Source organism: Caloenas nicobarica, chromosome 5 (assembly GCF_036013445.1).
Source record: "Caloenas nicobarica isolate bCalNic1 chromosome 5, bCalNic1.hap1, whole genome shotgun sequence".
Classification (NCBI taxonomy): Eukaryota; Metazoa; Chordata; class Aves; order Columbiformes; family Columbidae; genus Caloenas; species Caloenas nicobarica.
The window spans coordinates 7,029,905-7,047,751 of record NC_088249.1 but is presented as its reverse complement, the minus strand read 5'-3'; the positions used below and the strand labels follow the sequence as shown (position 1 = coordinate 7,047,751).

The following is a 17,847-nucleotide window of genomic DNA, read 5'->3' as shown; positions in this document are numbered from 1 at the left end:
TCAGATGTCCTAAGTACAAATTTAGAAATAAAATATAAATTCAGTAAAATGGGGTATGAACCAAACTTAAGGAGTTATAGAGCACCTTGCCTTTGAATTTCTGGAGAAGCTGGGTCAGACAACAATACAGCCGGTAACACCAAACACTACAATTACATATATTTTTACTATTTTTGCAAAATGACTCAATGTTTTTGTCTTATGTTGCATTCTGAAGATAAAGCCCTGCTGATCCAATATCCTTTCTGAACATCACTTTTGTGTTCAATATTTGTGCATTCTATGGGACAGAAAAAAAACAAGTGAAGCACTGAAGAGCACGCAAGTATTTGTCTGTAAGGGCACCGAGTATTGGAATCACCTCTGGCATTTTAGAAAATCCAGACCTTAAAAGAGACCTACCACTGCAAGAAAGATATTTTTTTCTCTTATTCAGTTAGTGTCCTTAAAACATCTTCTATTAAGCGGTGCCTGCACAGTGTTGTGAGGTGTCCAGAGAACTCCGTGAGCCATGGTAAATTCTGGGACAGCTCTCCAGAAACAGCTCATGTATTAGGAGAATGTTACAGCATGAAAAAGATGTGGGGTTTCAGGTGATCAAAGTTAGTTACAAAACAATGGGCCAGGACTTAGAAGATTTGTTCTTTTACCAAAAACTATAGGATTCACTGATAACAAAATCATTCGGCGTGATCACAGTTCAGAAAGGATGCTATAAACCAGACAACAATACTGCTGAAAAACAAGCAAAGGAAAGAGGAAGATTAAATGGACAGAGAGCTGCTTTTTACATGCCAATCAATCTTGTCCTGATAAAACACAGCTAGAAGGGAAACTTCAGTGCCTGAAAACATTCTTTCAGCAGAAAGTGTCTTTATCTCCCACTAACAACATGGAATATTAGTAGGATGTTATTAGAACATAAGGCAACCACATAGCTGGAAAGAAAGAGCTGCCATTATTGTAAAACATATTTGAAACATCCTGGGGTGAATCAGTAGCCCTTGAAGAAAATGTAAAGCCTTTCCCTTGCAAGAAATATTTGTATCTGCTCTAGATTATGTGCTGTGAATATCCCCACTGAAATCAGCAGAGCTATCTGTACATCAAGCATAAGAAAACTTCTGGTTAGAACTGGGGACTGGGACTTCTTATGTTCACTAGGGTCCTTCTTGGGGATCATGCAGTGTTTTGACAAAAAACATATGAGATGTAGGAATCCCAGAAATCCTACATTTTCCATTAAAAAAAATTTATTGAAACTTTGTTAACCAGTGCCAACCACAAGGATTAAAACTAGCAGATCATGTAAACATTCCACTAGACTTATCACAAAGAAGCCCCTAAAAGAGAAAAACCAAACAACTCAATTTACATTGTGGTATTTAGGGCCTGATTGATGCTAAAAGTACCTGTACCATCATTGGAGATCTAAAGGATTTTCTGCTAAACTGTCACCAAGTTATGTTAAAAAAAAAAAAAAAAAAACCACAACACCAAACCACCAGGGGAAAATATCACCACATTTAGAGGAAAGTAGTAAATATAATGTATAACATATTATTTATAAGTCTTGGATGGAACTTACAGTGAACACTGTTCTTTTGCCCACAACAAAAGAGCCTTTGTAGCTGACATCTTCCACCGCTCCTTAATTTTAGCACTTTTTTTAGCTGATCGGCTTGCCTTTGGAGAGGAATCAACGGCACTTGAAGAATCAAGTGAAGGCTGATTGTAGGTACAAGCAAGTGTCCTGGCAAGTTCTTCGATCTATCAGAGATGATGGGAGAGTTAATCAGGCTTCAGTGAAAAATTACCAAGAACATCAGTGGCAGAAAAACAGAATTAGAAACAACACAATCACAGCTGTAATTCCCCTGCCCCCAAAGATCAGATCAGGTGTTTTTATATGTTCAAGCTGAACTATTTCATGCTGAATTCCCATCTTTAGGTCATTTTTTGGCAGGAAACATTCACCCAAAGAATTACAGTTATATTGTGGGTACCTGCACTGGCATCAAGCAACTTTGTCATTTAATGCACTTTTCTACTCCTCCTACCAGTGAAAGCAGCTGGTGGCAGCTGTGTTTTCTACTGAAAAGTGTCCTGAATTAGGCATGCTCAGAGTTTGCCTCTATCTACTCAATAGACCTCAGAGATCTACTGTTGGTTAGAGGAGTTTAGTTTAGGTAAAAATATACTGAATATAGCTATGTGCAGCACAAGAACCTTCAGCACCAAAGTACCTTTACCAAGAAAAATGAGGGCTACACCTAAAACTGTTCAAGAACTTTGCTTCTTGGCTCTCTCCTGAGCCTCAGTCACCAGTTTACCCCCAGTGCCTGCACATTAATTCACTGCTGGGTTCTTGCTGGAAGACAGTTTGTCTCCATCATCCTCTACAGTCCTACAACGTGATCAAAGCAAGACCCTGAGCTTTCAAACAACCTTCCTCCCATAACCTCATGCCATGCAAGGAACATGCTCAGTATAAGAAACATCACTATCACAGCCTTCATGTTATCTCAGGCACCTGCTATTGAAAAAAATAATAGCAAGAATTACGCATTGTGAGCACAGCCAACACTGAAGAGGGGGGCTGCCCACGAGGGACAGGGATGTGAGCCACTTTGCGCTATTTGGAGCTTATTTATTACAGGCCTTATACAGACAGGCAAAGTTTAGCCTATTTTTTTACTTAAAAAAAATTCTCAGTAACTTTACTTCTTTGCAGCTAGGTACCGTTCATCAGGCTGTAATGCCACCATTGCATTGGTAAAGCAGCTCAGAGACACGGGCAAGACTCAATGGTGCGTCTCCTCCCTGAGCCGTCACTTCGGCATGTCAGAAAATAATCTTTTCCTTTGTACTAATTCATCTCATCTAGCAACTACATAAATCAACACATTTTTGTGCTTTTCCCTCTACTAAAACTCTCTTACATTGCTGAAATACTTACATGAAAATGAAATATAATTGTCCAAATCAGGCCAAGCACAATGGAAGGTTTTCCTTCAATAATGTCAGCAACATGAATATTTATGAGCTTGAGCTAGGGGGAAAAAAAAAAGGATCATTGTTAACAAAGAAAATTTTCCACCAGCTAAACTGGCTTTAATTGTAAATTTTGAAGTTAATACTCACTGATCTGCTCTTTAAAAATGTCAAAGCATTTTCTATGTTGCTTCTGCACTGGAAGGTATTACATCCTTTTTCCCGTGGCTGTGAAGCAAAAAGAACAGATTACATCCTCAGTGTAAAAATTATTTTTATTTTATATTTTGCTGCAGGAAGTCCTGCAAAGATTCACAAATTAATTCAGATAAACTTATTTTGGCGTCTTTCAGTGTCAGTGGTGTAAGAATAAGTTACTCTCAAATAGCTCTATGATTCCAGAGGGATCATTTATATGCTTACAGTTAAGCATATCCAGAAATCTTTGCTGGATTTGATGAAGCATTGAGGTAATATTTTTATTACTCTATCTTACCAGATGTTGACCTGAAAGCACTTCCAACAGATCCAAAAGCAAATGTCCTTCCTGTATGTCTGTATATAGGTCCGAGATAACAGAAGGCGGTGTATGCTGCAAAATAAATTTCAGTGCTTGTCAAACCACCTTTTGTCATTTTGAATTCAACACACTACAAAATATCACATATTACTCTGTTAAAAAATACTTAGATCCTTTATTTTTTCAATAAATCCTGCATTTAATTGGCCATATTCTTCTTCTTTCAACTCATTATACTGTTTGTATTGTACTCCCCTTTGCCCTGCCTCTGAGTTTTATAAGGGTAATTTTAGCCCTCATTTCCAAGTATTTACACTTTTCAAGGAGGCATATGGAGGAAAAAACAACAAACAAAACCCACAACTTTGAAAAAGGGAAAGTTGAGAAGCAGTTAATTCATATTTTGACCTCTTAATCAATGTACCCCAAGTACAAATTTGGCTACACGGCTGAATAAACCCTCACCCAGTTGTGGACAACAAACCTACCACAAGTTCAGCAGCTTCTGCTCAAGGAGGAACCAAAACAAGATTATTTTTTCACCCAAGCAAGTCAGAACCCCAGCACATGCTGCACGAGCTGCTGTGAAAGTTTCAAGAGCAGCTACACTACTATGTGGTTTGTCTTAATACTTAGCAGTGACTCAGGTCATCCCATTAAACTCATGTTCTTGGGTGGCATAATAGAATAGTGCTTACCTAAACACAGTAAAACAAATCATAAATACAGAACCTCATAAAACCCTGAGACATGTGCCACAACTCCGTACAAGTATGTTTTACCACATCAGCAAGAAAGATACTGTCACCTGCTTACAAACTGTCTCTTAAAAATGTCTACGCACGATCACCAATACAATGCTAGTACACCTATTAAACAAATGCTTTCCAGGGGCTACTTTTCCCAGCCAGTACCTAAAATCTTATGTTAATTTTGTTTACTCCTAAAAAATTTCATCTCCATACAGCACATCCAAATCAAAAAGGCAAAAAGCATGTCTTTTCTAAAGAATTCCTTTCTTACCTTTGCCAATATTGAATTTATCCAGCTAGTGAAGGTTTTCTTCTGTGTAAACTCTCGCTGCACTGGGAGAAGAAGAAAAAAAAAAAGTTTATGGAACAAATTATCTGGTGTTATTTCTTTTTCTCAAAAAGATACATGGCACCCATCTCAAACCTAAGGTCTGTTCTTCCACATATTAGAACACAAATAAATATTAGACTTTCTCAATTCTTATTTTAGAGCTGATATTCTCCTGAATACTTGATACTGCAAGGCCCCCTACAACCATCAAGCATACTTCTACTGGATGCAGCAAAGAGCAGCTAATGAAGGTTTTCTCAAAAGCTCAGCAAATGCAAACAGCAATGTGAACACATCATCCTACAAAGCAACACGTCTAGAATAACTCCATCCATTCCTAAATGTTCCTTGAAAGACTCAGGGCCATTGCCAGTACAAGATCCACTCTTGAAATTCAGGAAAGTCTGTGCACGGGGTTGGGTGATAAGACCAGGAAGGAGGCTGGAGTTAGGTGATAAATGCAAACCTGTATGTGAAGCCACAGAACAGGACGTCTTGGCTTACTGAAGGGCTGGGGAGAGTTATTAGGCTGTCATCAGGGGATATACCATCTAATAGCATCTCTTTCAGTGCCAGGCCCTCCTTAGGGTACACAGACCATTGATCCAGCCAAACAGGGGCATACAGGGTCTTAAAATAGGAGGGAGGAAGAAGGAAGGGCTTGAACTTGTGCCTCAGTAAAAAATGGTGAAATGGGACTCAAAGCAGGACCTGGTCAAACAGAGCTCCAGCTCTTCACCCAGGTCCCGCAGGCTGGTATGCAGTGATTGATAACCAGCGGTTGTGAAGGGAGATGGGAAACTGTTTAAGTCCACATTTGAAAAATCAGAATATTTTAATAATTTATCACATCAGAGTAGAGGTCAAGATAGGGGAAAGCCTTTCTTCATGGCTTGTGGGCAGCAGAAATGAGGAAAAAGTCTAGTTCCCCGGAAAGATGAAGCAGAGCAGGAGCAGCAGAGGCAGACCAGACCAGCTCCCCAGCCCCATCCCTGTCATGGCCAGTGGATTATGTGACTTCCAAGCCCACGCTCCCTCTCAAAAAAACACCCCATTCCCAAGACACATCACCACCAAAACCATACGTCCTTGCTGATCATCTGTATACAGATATGAGGGAACAGCAGGAGGTGTTGGCTCCTGAGTTTATGGCCTTTTGGGCCTCACCACTGCAGAGGTGTTGCTGCTGGTGGCCATCCCAACAGCATGCGGGAGCAGGCATGAACACAAACTCCTTCTCTCCCTTTCTGCATCGGTTTTGACTGAAAGAGTTGGGGTTGTCTTCCCCAACAAACAGGACAAAAAGCAGCATCCCTCCCACCAAGGAGCCTGCCTGGAGCTGGGGAAGGGCAGTCACGCCCTCCCTCTTACCCATTTCAACAAAAACCCAAAAGGCCTCATCGGTTTTTAATAGTCCAGACATTACAAAGCACAACAAACAGACTATTAACTGAGGGAGGGCAAGATTATACAGTTAGGAAAGCGGAGGTTTTGGTTGCCCAAACCACCATCTTTGGCCTGTGCCATCTGCATGGCCGCCCAAGCCCTCCCCTCTGAGGGCTGAGGTGGATGCCAGCCCCTCCATGCATGGCTACAGGCAAGGGGCTTTGGGCGCTGGGGTCATGGTGGCACAGTGTCCCCAAGCTCCTGCATGTGGAGAAGCAGATAGGATGGGATGCTGGCCCAACACCCTGCCAGGAGGACAGGAGAGGATGGTGTGTGTCCTCCACCATGGCACCAGTGGGTTTCAGGGCAGTGAGCCCAGCCCAGGTCTGGAGGGACATCATAGAATCACAGAACAGTTTGAGTTGGAAGGCACCTTCAAAGGCCACCTAGTCCAACCCAATACAATAAGCAGGGACATCTTCAACTAGATCATGTTGCTCAGAGTTCCATCCAGCCTGGCCTTGAATGTCTCCAGGGATGGGGCATCTACCACCTCCCTGGCAGAGATGGCGAGCAAGGAGGCTGAGGGGGCACTTGCTGCCCATGTCCCAGCTGGGGTAAATCCGCTTGCCTCATGGGAGAGGCAGCAGGAGACCCTGAAACGGCCATCACTTCGCAAGAAGAGACAAATCTGGGAGATGGGGTGGGAGCGGGTGATCTCTTCTGCCTCTGAAAGCATGCTCTTGCACAAAAGATTGATACGGAAGTAAGTTCGACATCATAAGGCAAGTGCAGGCCTACTCAGCAATAGTTACGTATGTTTTTGTAGGCTGGGGAGGATGAAATATAACAAAAAACATCAAGCCCTTGGGGAAAAAGAAAATCCTGAATGCTCTGCCCATGAAAATGCCATTCAGAAGAAAATGTCCCACACTTTATTTCACTCTGAGAATCTGGTAAACAGAAACCCCAGTCCTGGGTGGCTTTTCATCATCCAAGATGGCCCAAAGGGCTTGCCACACTGAGCTTCATCAGCTCATGGAGTGCAGCAAGCAGCTTAGGGATAATGCAGCCTCCAGCTCCTAACCCCGTCATCCAACCCACCAACCTCCTTCTGCTTCATCGGGCGGGCAAGCCGCAAGAAAAACATTCACTCATTACGTGCACCAAGGGCTGGTTTGCATCCTGTAGCCAACATGTCTTTCAACAGTCCTCTAATCTGCAATACTATGATCCTGTCAGAGCATGAAACAGTTGATTTCCCCTGCTTGCTGGATTGTTTTATGCTTCTTTTTAAATATCACTAAGATCAAGATGAAGAGTAAGATAAGGGCAGTCTTAAAGACATGGACAAAAAAGCAATCTCAAAACTCCGTTTTGTTTGGAAAACGGAAAATAAGTGCAAACATGCCACACAGATCAACCAACGTCACAACACTCACAAGGAGGACATAAATAGCATGGAGATACTGGCTTCATGTTAGCACAGGACCCAACCACACCCTTTGGTTGAATACCCATACAGGAGCCGTTCCAATTACCTAATGAGCAACTATTGAGTAGCTGTGCTCAATTTTACCAGGCAGGCAAGGCTGGTATTCCTGGCACTTGAAAAGGGACGGAAAGCAAATATTAACTACTCTGCCTGACGCCAGTGACTCTTCCAGCTCCAGCTCTTGCCAAACACAGGCTACTGCTACTGATTTGGAGAACTCGTTTTTGGGGTCGATTACAGAAAGATGGTTAGGATGAGGATGTTTGGTCTTGTTTTGGTTGAATCTCTCCATATTAACGTGAGGAAGCATTACGCAATGTGGGCTACATACTGCAAGTGTTGATTCACGTGGGCAGCTCTCAGGCAAATGTCTTACCTGGCGAAAGTACAAGGTGGTTATTTCACTGCACACACCTAAGCACAACTTAAACCCTCCTCGAGCTACAGCCACTGCCTAGTGCAACCCACCGGCCTGCCCTCCAAGAAGCCACAGCCTCAGCTGCAATGTGCCTTATTTTCTTACCCAAATAAATAATAATAATGAAAAAAATCTCATTGTCGATCAGTAACAAAACTCCATGCCTGCCAATGTCTCCCAGGACTGTAGTGCAGCTGTCATCCTGTTCCCTTCCAGGCCATACAACACACAGTTCAGTACAGATGTGCCTCTGGCATCACGGCAAGCAGTCATAGCACAATTTTCAGGCCGTGTTTTCCCTTCTGGCTCCCCCCAACTCTCCTGCTCAGAGGCGCTAATGATTTAATCAAGCTCTCAAATTCTTATCTCTACCACGTGGTTAATTAATACGGATTTTTATTTTTATGAGGATGAATGGATTCTTTGTTAGGCCTTTTTATACAACTCTAAGTGACCTTGGTTTTCTCTTGCCCTAGTTTTCAAAATGTCACTCACCCAGAATATAAAGCTATCAGAAAAAACTGATCATTTCCTTTACTTTGGGCCAAAACTCACCGAAGCAAAAAGTCAATCTGAGAGAACAAAATAAGAACCTGTTAATCTGAAGACTATATCTATCTATCTGAAGACAATATCTATCACATTTCATCCTGTGTTTTAAGGCTAATCTTCAGAACAACTCTTTAGGGAGCAATAACACATAGAAATAGCCTGTCACGTAGGCTAGCCGAAAATCAATACACACTGCTGGCCAATCACTGTTTTATCCAGCAATGAGCTACCAACAAGTGTAACAAACCAGACTAATCATTAAGCGCTCAAGCATGGGGACATGGCAGGGACCACATCCATGCCAAACTCTCCCAGAAAGAAGAGGAGGGGAGGGCAGGAGCACTGCCAGCCATGGTTTTACTCTCAGCCTTCATTTAACAGCAATATAGGAAAGCCAGACTTAAAATTAATCTCTTCTGCTGCCCTTTGTGCTTCCCTTCCCATGGTCAGAGATGGCAGCTCAGAGGAAAGCACCGTCTCCTCGGCACGGAGCTGGGGGAAGTAAACCACGGCAGAACAGATGTAGCCAGTCTGTCAACGCTCATCAAATATCATCACCAAACAGCAACGAGGTTTTCTTCTGTTGCGAGGACCAGTGCATCACTGTCAGTGAACCACTTACAACTGTGTGGGTTTTTCCTTCCTTTTTTTCTTTTTAACTTTTTAAAATAATTATTTAAAATTAATGAGCGCAAGCCTGTCTGTCATCTTCCCACCTCTGTTTCACCAGAAGGAATTACCTCTTGTGTATGATATTTTTATAGCTTCCTTTTACCATTCAGGTCAGCTGAGGCTACATCTACAGTAGCAAGCAGTGCAGCTCATCAGGAACAGATCAGCAGACAAAAAGTGCTGGTGTTCAGGACGTAGCGTACCCACCACGTATGTAGGGAAGAAAGGTGGTGTTGGAGTAGCTCTAGCCTGAATGCCTGCAGACATCCACAGTACTTTCTTGGAGCATTTATTTCAGTTTCATCCATAATAACTATTTCCATGCTCCCTGACAGCTCAGCAAAACGAACCAAAGCATGATCAGCAGGGGGAACTGGGAGAGCTCCATCAAGACAGCGCTGCTGGTATGGACTAAAACACCAAGCAGGTACACACTATAAATGACAGGAACTATCAGAATAACCGTTAAGTACTTGCCAGCCCAGGTAGAGGGTGAGCAATTCACTCCAAGCACTTTGTATAGTCCTTTCCCTCCCAACCAGTATCAGAGTTTCATTTTTTGCAGACAGGAAAGCTGGAGGAAAGAGTTCTTTCCAGCATTTATGTTCAGCAACACCACGTTAACCAACTGAAAACAAACACAGTATTTTTTGTTAAGATTAAGAAGTTTATCCAAAGCCCAATGAAGGTAATGAAAATATTTCTACAGGAATGGATCTTTTCAAATCCAAATATTGTATAAATATCACCTAGTTAACTACCACCATGCCTGTGTAGTGGGAACTTTCTACACTATTCCCTTCAACCTCCTTTTCCTTTTGAAAGCAAATTATCCAATTTAGCAAAAGTGCTGCTAACTCGGGAAGCATGTTCACGCTGAGCTTTGCCCTCCCAGCTTTCTCAAATGCTTCTGCTCTTCTCCTTGCCAGGATCCAGGGGCAGCTCAGCTCTAAATCACCTCCGTCTTTACTGCCCCAACAGCCCATGACGTGAGGCACTGCAGCACTTGGGGGCACAGACAGATTAAATTCTTAAGGGTACTAAGTCACATCATTTAGATATCAACATACTTTTAAAGATAAGGGCATAAGTGGCTTTTCTAACACTAAAGAAAATCCACAGTGAAGCAGGGCTTTGAACATAAGTGGCCTTCAGTGCCCTATAAAGGTGCCTCAGAAGCCACCTACTGATTAGGCATTTTAATGCCAGTTTTTAAGCAGTTACATACCTGATAATGCCTTTAATAAATTGAAATTTATCTAGCAGGGAACACATTTATACAACTATACAATCTATTTTTTTCATTAGGCATGTGAAACGGACAAAAATACCCACGGCTGCTTTTTTTTTAGGCAGTCTCATGTGTCGGTTGCCCCTCCAGTGCCACCAGCCCCATCACATGCCACAAAGCCACATAGTCAAGGAACTGCAGCCCAGTTCCTCGCCTGGGCAGCAGGCAGCATGAGCAGGGCATAGATTGCAGTGCAGCTCCTACGGGAGCTTTTCAATTTGCAAAAGTCACCCCTGAAAAATCATAAAAAACATTTAATAGGCTTTTTTGATCATTATGGTTAAAGGAAAAAAAAAATGTGTAGCTGTAATAACGTATCAAGCCCAACAAATGAGGCATACAGCTAGGAAAAAAAACCAAACAAACAAACAATTGCTGGGTACGAATTAGTAGTTTATGTGACCTCTGTGTGAATTAAGCGGGTCTCAGAGAGATCTCCTCCTTTACTCGGAGATGAGTAAAATCTGCTATAAACTGCACAACAAAATCTATCTGTACGTATCAATATCACCGTATTTTCAATTTCACTTGAAAAGAAATCGTCCATAAGGGATTAGACATAAGCGCATGAAAATCGCATAATTCACTTATATCACTAAACACTCTTCAAAGACAGTCTTAGCAGCCTCATTCTTATATGATCATCCATTGGGTTACAGTAATAAACAGTAACACGCACATGAATTAAAAAGCAGAGCCAAAAATTAGGACTCCTACAGTTAATTAAACAGGGAAAGAGTAAGTACATGCCCTAAACTCCAAGAGCTAAAACATACTCTCTTGTGTCTGAATTAGCTCAGCAAGCACGGAAAGAAAAGGGAAAACTGAGTTCTGCACAGACTTGGTGGGAAATGCCATACACAGGGTCTGTTTGCTGTCCTGTGGAAGAAAGGGGAAGGATTTGTAGATGGGAGGGAAAGTGGAGGTTGGATCCTCTCCCAGGTAAACAGATTTAGATCCTGAAAGCAAAAAATATTCCCGCTCCAGAGCACCACAAACCCCATTCTGCTGTAACCATCCATCTGCAAGTGGCTGTACATTCCCTCCACTGCAATCCTGCACTCGGGCTCATTGGTAAAGAGTAGTCATATCTCCATCAGCTCTCAAAACATCACCATGAAGCCCTTCTCCAGCAAAGGAAGGCACCCCTCACTACAAAGACACCGACTTGCTTGAGACAGTTCAGAGAAGGGCAACGAAACTGGTGAGGGGCCTGGAGCACAAGTCTGATGAGGAGCGGCTGAGGGAACTGGGGCTGTTCAGCCTGGAGAACAGGAGGCTGAGGGGAGACCTGATCGCTGTCTGCAACTGCCTGACAGGAGGTTGGAGCGTGGAGGGGGTTGGTCTCTTGTCCCAGGTAGCAAGTGATGGGATGAGAGGAAATGGCCTCAAGTTGCACCAGGGAAGGTTTAGATTGCATATGAGGAAAAAATTCTTCATGGAAAGGGTTGTCAGCCATTGGAACAGGCTGCCCAGGGAGTGGTGGAGTCACCATCCCTGGAGGGGTTTAAAAGATGTGCCAATGAGGCTCTTAGGGACATGGTTTAGTGTTAGATCTAGGTTATGGTTGGACTCGATGATCTTAACAGTCTCCTCCAACCAAAATGATTCTATGATTCTATGACATGCCTCCTCGTTTCAGGTAGCTGAAAACAATTTGGGGCCCCAACTGTGCCTCTTCCATTTACAGAAAGCCGAGCGCCAGGCTGGACGTTTCTACGGGGTCAGCCCGTAATGCAGTGCTGGGAGGGAAGCTGTGGGAGGAGGCAGCACAGGACAGGGCTCCTGAATTATTCCTCACATGCTCATTGCCAGCCAAGCCCGAGCTCCTGCCCGCTCCCTCTGTAGCTGCAGCAGAAGTGACTTCAGGCTCCAGAGATGGCCCATGCGCCACAACAGAGCATCTCCCAGGCAAGCATCCTCTCTTCACCAAAACATTTGCAGCCTGTCTGGCAGGAGAAACTCTTCTCTTAAATATTTCCCCATAGGATATATCCACCATAGTTCCAGTTTCAGGCTTTTCACCTGCACTTTTAGGTGGCTGTGCAAGGACATAAAACAGCTTTGCAGCCACTGTAAGTTGTGCTGCATCAGAAAAGCAGAGAGGTGCTGGAGGATAGGGCATGGATAACGTTGATATTAATCCGATTTAATTTTATTATAACATCTAGGACAGAGGGAAAGAAAAAAGAACAGAAAAGAAGGAGCCAAAGTCCTGACATCACACAATTTCACAGCAATTTCAATTTTCTTGGCAGGGCAGGAGGGGTTAACTATTACTCTTCTGTTTCTGGCAATCAGTTTGAAAACTGGGAAAGGCTAAAGATCAATATATAAACCTGAAAAGATAGATAGATAGATAGATAGATAGATAGACAGACAGACAGATAGATAGATAAGGGTTTAAGTTGATCATGTCCTTAACAAGACTAGACAAGTGCAAGTGCTCTATCATCACTGGATGCCTTTCAGGAACAATAGAAGATTGGATCACAAAGAATTTAAATGTAGAATAAAATATGAGCAATCCAGTCTGGATCTCACTCGTGCTTTTTTCTTCTGCACCAACTATTCACGTGCATCTTCTGTTATGCTGTGTATTATACAACACTGGACATACTCTTTGAAGCTTTACCTTAACAATTTGGAAATCAAATCATAACCAGTTTTACATTCAGTTTTAGTCACCCCAAAAGTAATCTGCTTTTCTAATAGTTATACGCAGCCATTTCTTGAATCTGAGATTTCTCTAAAACTTCTCCAGGTGAACCTGAAGATTTAAAGTAATCCAAGTTTCAGGCTGCTTTGCAAATCTCATCCCAAGATTCCTATTATTGAAAAAGCCCTTTCCCTTGAGTGATCCTATTATTCTTATTTGACCTTTGCCACCACAGATCTGCAGGCAGATTTACTAATGGTTTCTATCTGTCACGTCAGGGTGCTTCATCACAACTGTGTCGCCATTTGCTTGTCTGACCCAGAGCAGATGCCGCAGTGTCACAGCTCCATACATTGGACATGTCTGTACCATTTGCTGCATCTTCGATCATTACAAAAATTGCCTACATCACTTCTGAGGGATGTCTCTGGATGTTTTACAACTATCAAGAAAATATAGCTTGGCCTCAGATTTGCAGTGTGTTCATTTCAGCATAATCTAGGAGCTCCAATTATTACAACAAAGAAATATAATTTAGTCATTTCAATTTTAATAAGCAGGGCTCTTTCAATGAGATATTGGCCGAAAAAACCTTACTGTTATTTAAACATAAACAGCAAGCTGACTTTTCAGAAAATAGTATGGTTATTTCAAAACAAAACCCTATCCTAAAAATCCCACTTAACTTTAATTCAGCACCTTCTGCCTTAAAGCTGGATAATGTTTTCCAGACCCATTTCATTACAACCACCACCTCACTCTTCCTACCGAAGGCTGAGTTTGACTGGCACAACAAACATGTGTCTGACAAGCCGTGCTCGGTGCAACAGCCAGACCAGCTCCTGTCTGCTCGTTTTCGCTCCATCTCCTGAAAATGTGATACTGATGCAAAACGGAAGAAACTTCACCCATAAAGACGTTTGGCTTTAGACCACTGTTAACACTCACTCATCAAAACACACGGCTTCGATGAAAATATTAATGCAAATATGGATCGCAAAAGTGACTTGGCGGAATATTCTTTTGCACCGTCTGTTTTAAACATATTTTCTCTCCACTAAGCACCATATTAATTTCATTGCAAGTGAGCTAAAAGGAAATAGTTGTGCGGGAACACGACTTAGTCGAGCCATCCTAGAATAACCAGGCTCTAAACACATCAGAAACGGGCTTTCCATCAGTGCTAATCCTGCTGCCTGGACAAGCCTCCTTGGTAGCCAACATTAATATTTTCACGAAGACATTTAGAGGAAAATCAGCCTTCCCAGGAAATTATTATAGAGGAAAACTGATCACGTGATTAAGGAAAACCCAGAAAGCCTATCTGAGAGGCCAAGGATTATTGCTTACCTGTCCATGCAGCTGCCATTAAAATGGAACCATTAAAAATCAGCAAGTTATAACTCATTGCAAGGAAGGATGAAAGACTCTGACCTGAGAGAAATTTGTTTAGAAGCCACGAAAATTTTCTAGGTGTTTTGGCCACAAGCTATCTTTCTACATGTGCAGGGGATATAGCAGTAAGCACAGAAAAAATAAATAATTAAAATAAAATAAAATAAAATAGTACTTTAGTTAATTGCCTCATTAAAATGGCTTAATGCAACCAACTAATTGTCAGTAAATTGAAAACAAGGAAACTAATGAAATGGCATAACTGTTTTCATGTGGGTGATTCCCTTGAAAACAGTTTACAGTAGCATGTATTCCAAATAGTGAAGCAACCAAAAAAGGCAACAGCTCTGAAAATACCATGAGAAAGTACTACCAGAGCTGTTATCTTTTATTTAACTGCTGAAGCATCTCTCTCAGAAAACACAGAACCATCTGCAAAGAAGCACAGACATGAACTAACTACACTGCTCATAAGGCTGGTTTGAACAGGTTTCTCAGAATTCCCTTCGACTTGTGTACAGTCACAGATTTTTGCCAAAAATCTATATTAAAAAGGCACAGAAAACTACTGTAACTTACCTTGCAGTGATAGATGGAGATCATCTATTTCGGAGGAAGCCTGCTCCTCCGTTGAGGGAGATGACTGCTGTGATGCCATCTTAAATTCTATGGAGATTTTTTAATCAATTTCCAAACTGAAAGTATTAAAAAAAAAAAAAAAAATCAGTACAGATTTACATTAAAACTGATTATACCGAAGACACTCAAGTGTGCGGCGCTGAGATACGCGTTTGGTTTGGGGTTTTCTTCCTTTGGTAGGTTGTTTCCTTAGCTCATACAGAACAAAGCAACTGTTCCTACCGCGTGAATCCAAGTTTTGGACCCTTGACTCTTTTTTTACCAGTGGCCATCAGTAGCCCACAACACGAACCATGGCTTGTCTCGCCATGAAAACACAAGCACTAGGATCAGGAAAATGCAAACGCAGCTGCTTTCTTTGAGAAAGCCAGGTTGACAAAGGCTCACAGAGCCTTCTGCAGATTTGTTGCTGCTAAACCTCAAAGGTTTTCTTTAAATCTTTGTACTTTTCAGATATCTCCTCCTGTCTGGATCATTTTTGCAGAATGGAAACAATTTAGGCAGAATCTGCAAAGATTAAGGTGAAATGAAAAAGTAGCGCTTATCCTATGAGAATATCACAACTGCTGTTTCTGTCTGGTACCTTTGTTACTCCTCATCTCCCATGAAGGAGTTTCTTTTCCCAACTCCTCCATTCTCCTCTCCCTGAATACCTCCCCTATCTCTAATGCAACTTTAGTGAACGATGCATTATATTTCTTCAAAGTCTAACACTGTTTCTGTTCCTGCAGTAGCTATATTGTTCAAATTGCCACCACAGGAAAAACTGGATACTTAGATACAGACTCATTTTTATCAAGAACTTAAAAGTTAAACAAATTCAAAAAGAAATAAAGCTGAAAATTAAATAAGGGATCACCTCAAACAAGCTTGGTTACTTAAATAACTGTAACCTTTCCGTAAGAAGTACTAGGATTTACACACCATATATTAACAACTCATCAACCAAGTATATGTCAAAATAAAGGGCGTGAATAGATGAGTAAGGAAATATAACATTAAAGAACGCCAGATAATTTTTTATATTCAGTCCCTTGTGCACATGAATCATGAGGCAGCCTTTGTTTACTCTACTGTACACTATTTTTCCTCACTCCCGGCCTCCTTACTGCACAGAAAGGACAATATGCATTTAATGAGGAGCTATTCAATATTTTGTTTTCCTCACCCTGAACAATGTGTGTCCTTGTGCTTTATCCAAGAGCTGCTCTGATGACAGGATTAGTAAGTTCCTCACAAGATTTTCTAAGGCACTCATCACTGCAGCATCTGAACACTTCAAAAACACCAATCAATTCACATTTAAAGCACCTACATGAGGTCAGGGGTTACTGCCCACGTTTAGAATCACAGAATAGTTTGGGTTGGGAGGGACATTTAAAGATCATCTAGTCCAACTCCCCCATCATGGGACATCATTTTACCAACGACAAGAAAAGGCATGGAAAGAATAAAGGGTGAAAAAAAAGGTTGCTAATTGGACTCTGGTTTTCCAGAGAAATAGATATTAGTTCATATGGCCAAAGCACAGATTCCACCTGCTGTGGTGAGCACGCAGCATTTCTGCAAGTCAACAACTTAAAATCAAACCTCAAGACACCAGAAGAAAGGGAGTTCTTGCTGGGGCAGGTAAAGATAAGACCTGTCTAGATAACCAGAGAAAAGGAAAAAATATTTTATAAGAGTTTGCCTTGCTGAGCCTAGCAAAAAGAGGAGGAAAAGGAGTATTTGATCTTTGGCAGACACAAGAACAAGATTATGTAGATAAGCCATGCCTTGAGGTTAGGATGGAAATCAGAAGACGACTTCTAAATGCTGGTTCCTAACAAAGCCTCCCAATACAGGCAACAGACATAAAAGCTTTATGTGATTTAAAAATTGTTCAGAAATAGAGAACGTAAAGTGGTTGCTTTTATTAAAGGACACTTGGACGTCCAAGCCTGGAGAGTCTTCTGTTCCTTGGCTAGACGTAAGAGTCTCAAGTCAGACAACCAAAAAATAACTACACAGTTATCTGCCACTGATAAAAACTGGGGTTTGGGAGCCAGGGCCAGCATCTTGCAGAAGTGAAAATCCAGTTCTCCCAGCAGCGCTGCCCCAGGAGATGCAATCTTTCCTGGGAAACTCCTTCCTTTTTCTCTCACAATCAAGCAATACAAAACTAAAATCCAAAAATGCAAATATATCAGGTGTCCTTAACATCTTTTGGGTATCACTGTATGTCTTGGATTTGATTTTGCGGGCGCCACCTTGAAGGCTAGTAAGTTTGCAGCAAGACTCAAATGGGGAGTGTGTAAACAAAATCCAAACCACATCATCAGATCTGGTGCTTTTTTGCTCCCAGGACACAGGGTTAGTTAGCTGCATTCCCCTCATTTCAATTTTCCAGTTGCCAGTTGTCGGCTTTCAGAGATATTTAAGAAATGGTAAGTCCTGGGCAACAGTGAATCCACAGGTGAAATCAATGAGCCTACCTGAATTTGGATCTAAGGTTATAACTCAGATTGGGTATCCATGTAAAGGAAGAAGAATAGGACTAGAAGCACACACACAGACACTCACCATTGCTACATCAGTGTAACCTACACAGAAGATGACCCGAAAACTACGTATGTGTGTATGTTCCTGTGGGTCTGGCACACGCACTCAACATCAATGACACTGCATGCTCTCCTTCTCTTTAACCCCAGTTTATTCTCATTTTCTCATTTTATTTTAAAATATACACTGTTTAAGGGTTTTC

General features: G+C 41.8%; 1 protein-coding gene across 4 annotated transcripts in view; it reads right to left on the bottom strand.

Annotated features, from left to right (window-relative positions):
- Nucleotides 1-17,847, bottom strand: part of SYNE2 (spectrin repeat containing nuclear envelope protein 2) — a 198,803-nt gene that overhangs the window by 165,802 nt on the left and 15,154 nt on the right. For all 4 annotated transcript variants that reach the window (XM_065635633.1, XM_065635635.1, XM_065635637.1 and 1 more), the window contains exons 2-7: nucleotides 15,045-15,160; nucleotides 4,538-4,599; nucleotides 3,491-3,586; nucleotides 3,145-3,222; nucleotides 2,960-3,052; nucleotides 1,589-1,770 (exon numbers count right to left, since the gene is read on the bottom strand). In XM_065635633.1, the coding sequence (XP_065491705.1) occupies nucleotides 1,589-1,770; nucleotides 2,960-3,052; nucleotides 3,145-3,222; nucleotides 3,491-3,586; nucleotides 4,538-4,599; nucleotides 15,045-15,123 (590 nt within the window). In that variant the 5' untranslated portion in view covers nucleotides 15,124-15,160. The remainder of the gene's footprint in view (nucleotides 1-1,588; nucleotides 1,771-2,959; nucleotides 3,053-3,144; nucleotides 3,223-3,490; nucleotides 3,587-4,537; nucleotides 4,600-15,044; nucleotides 15,161-17,847) is intronic.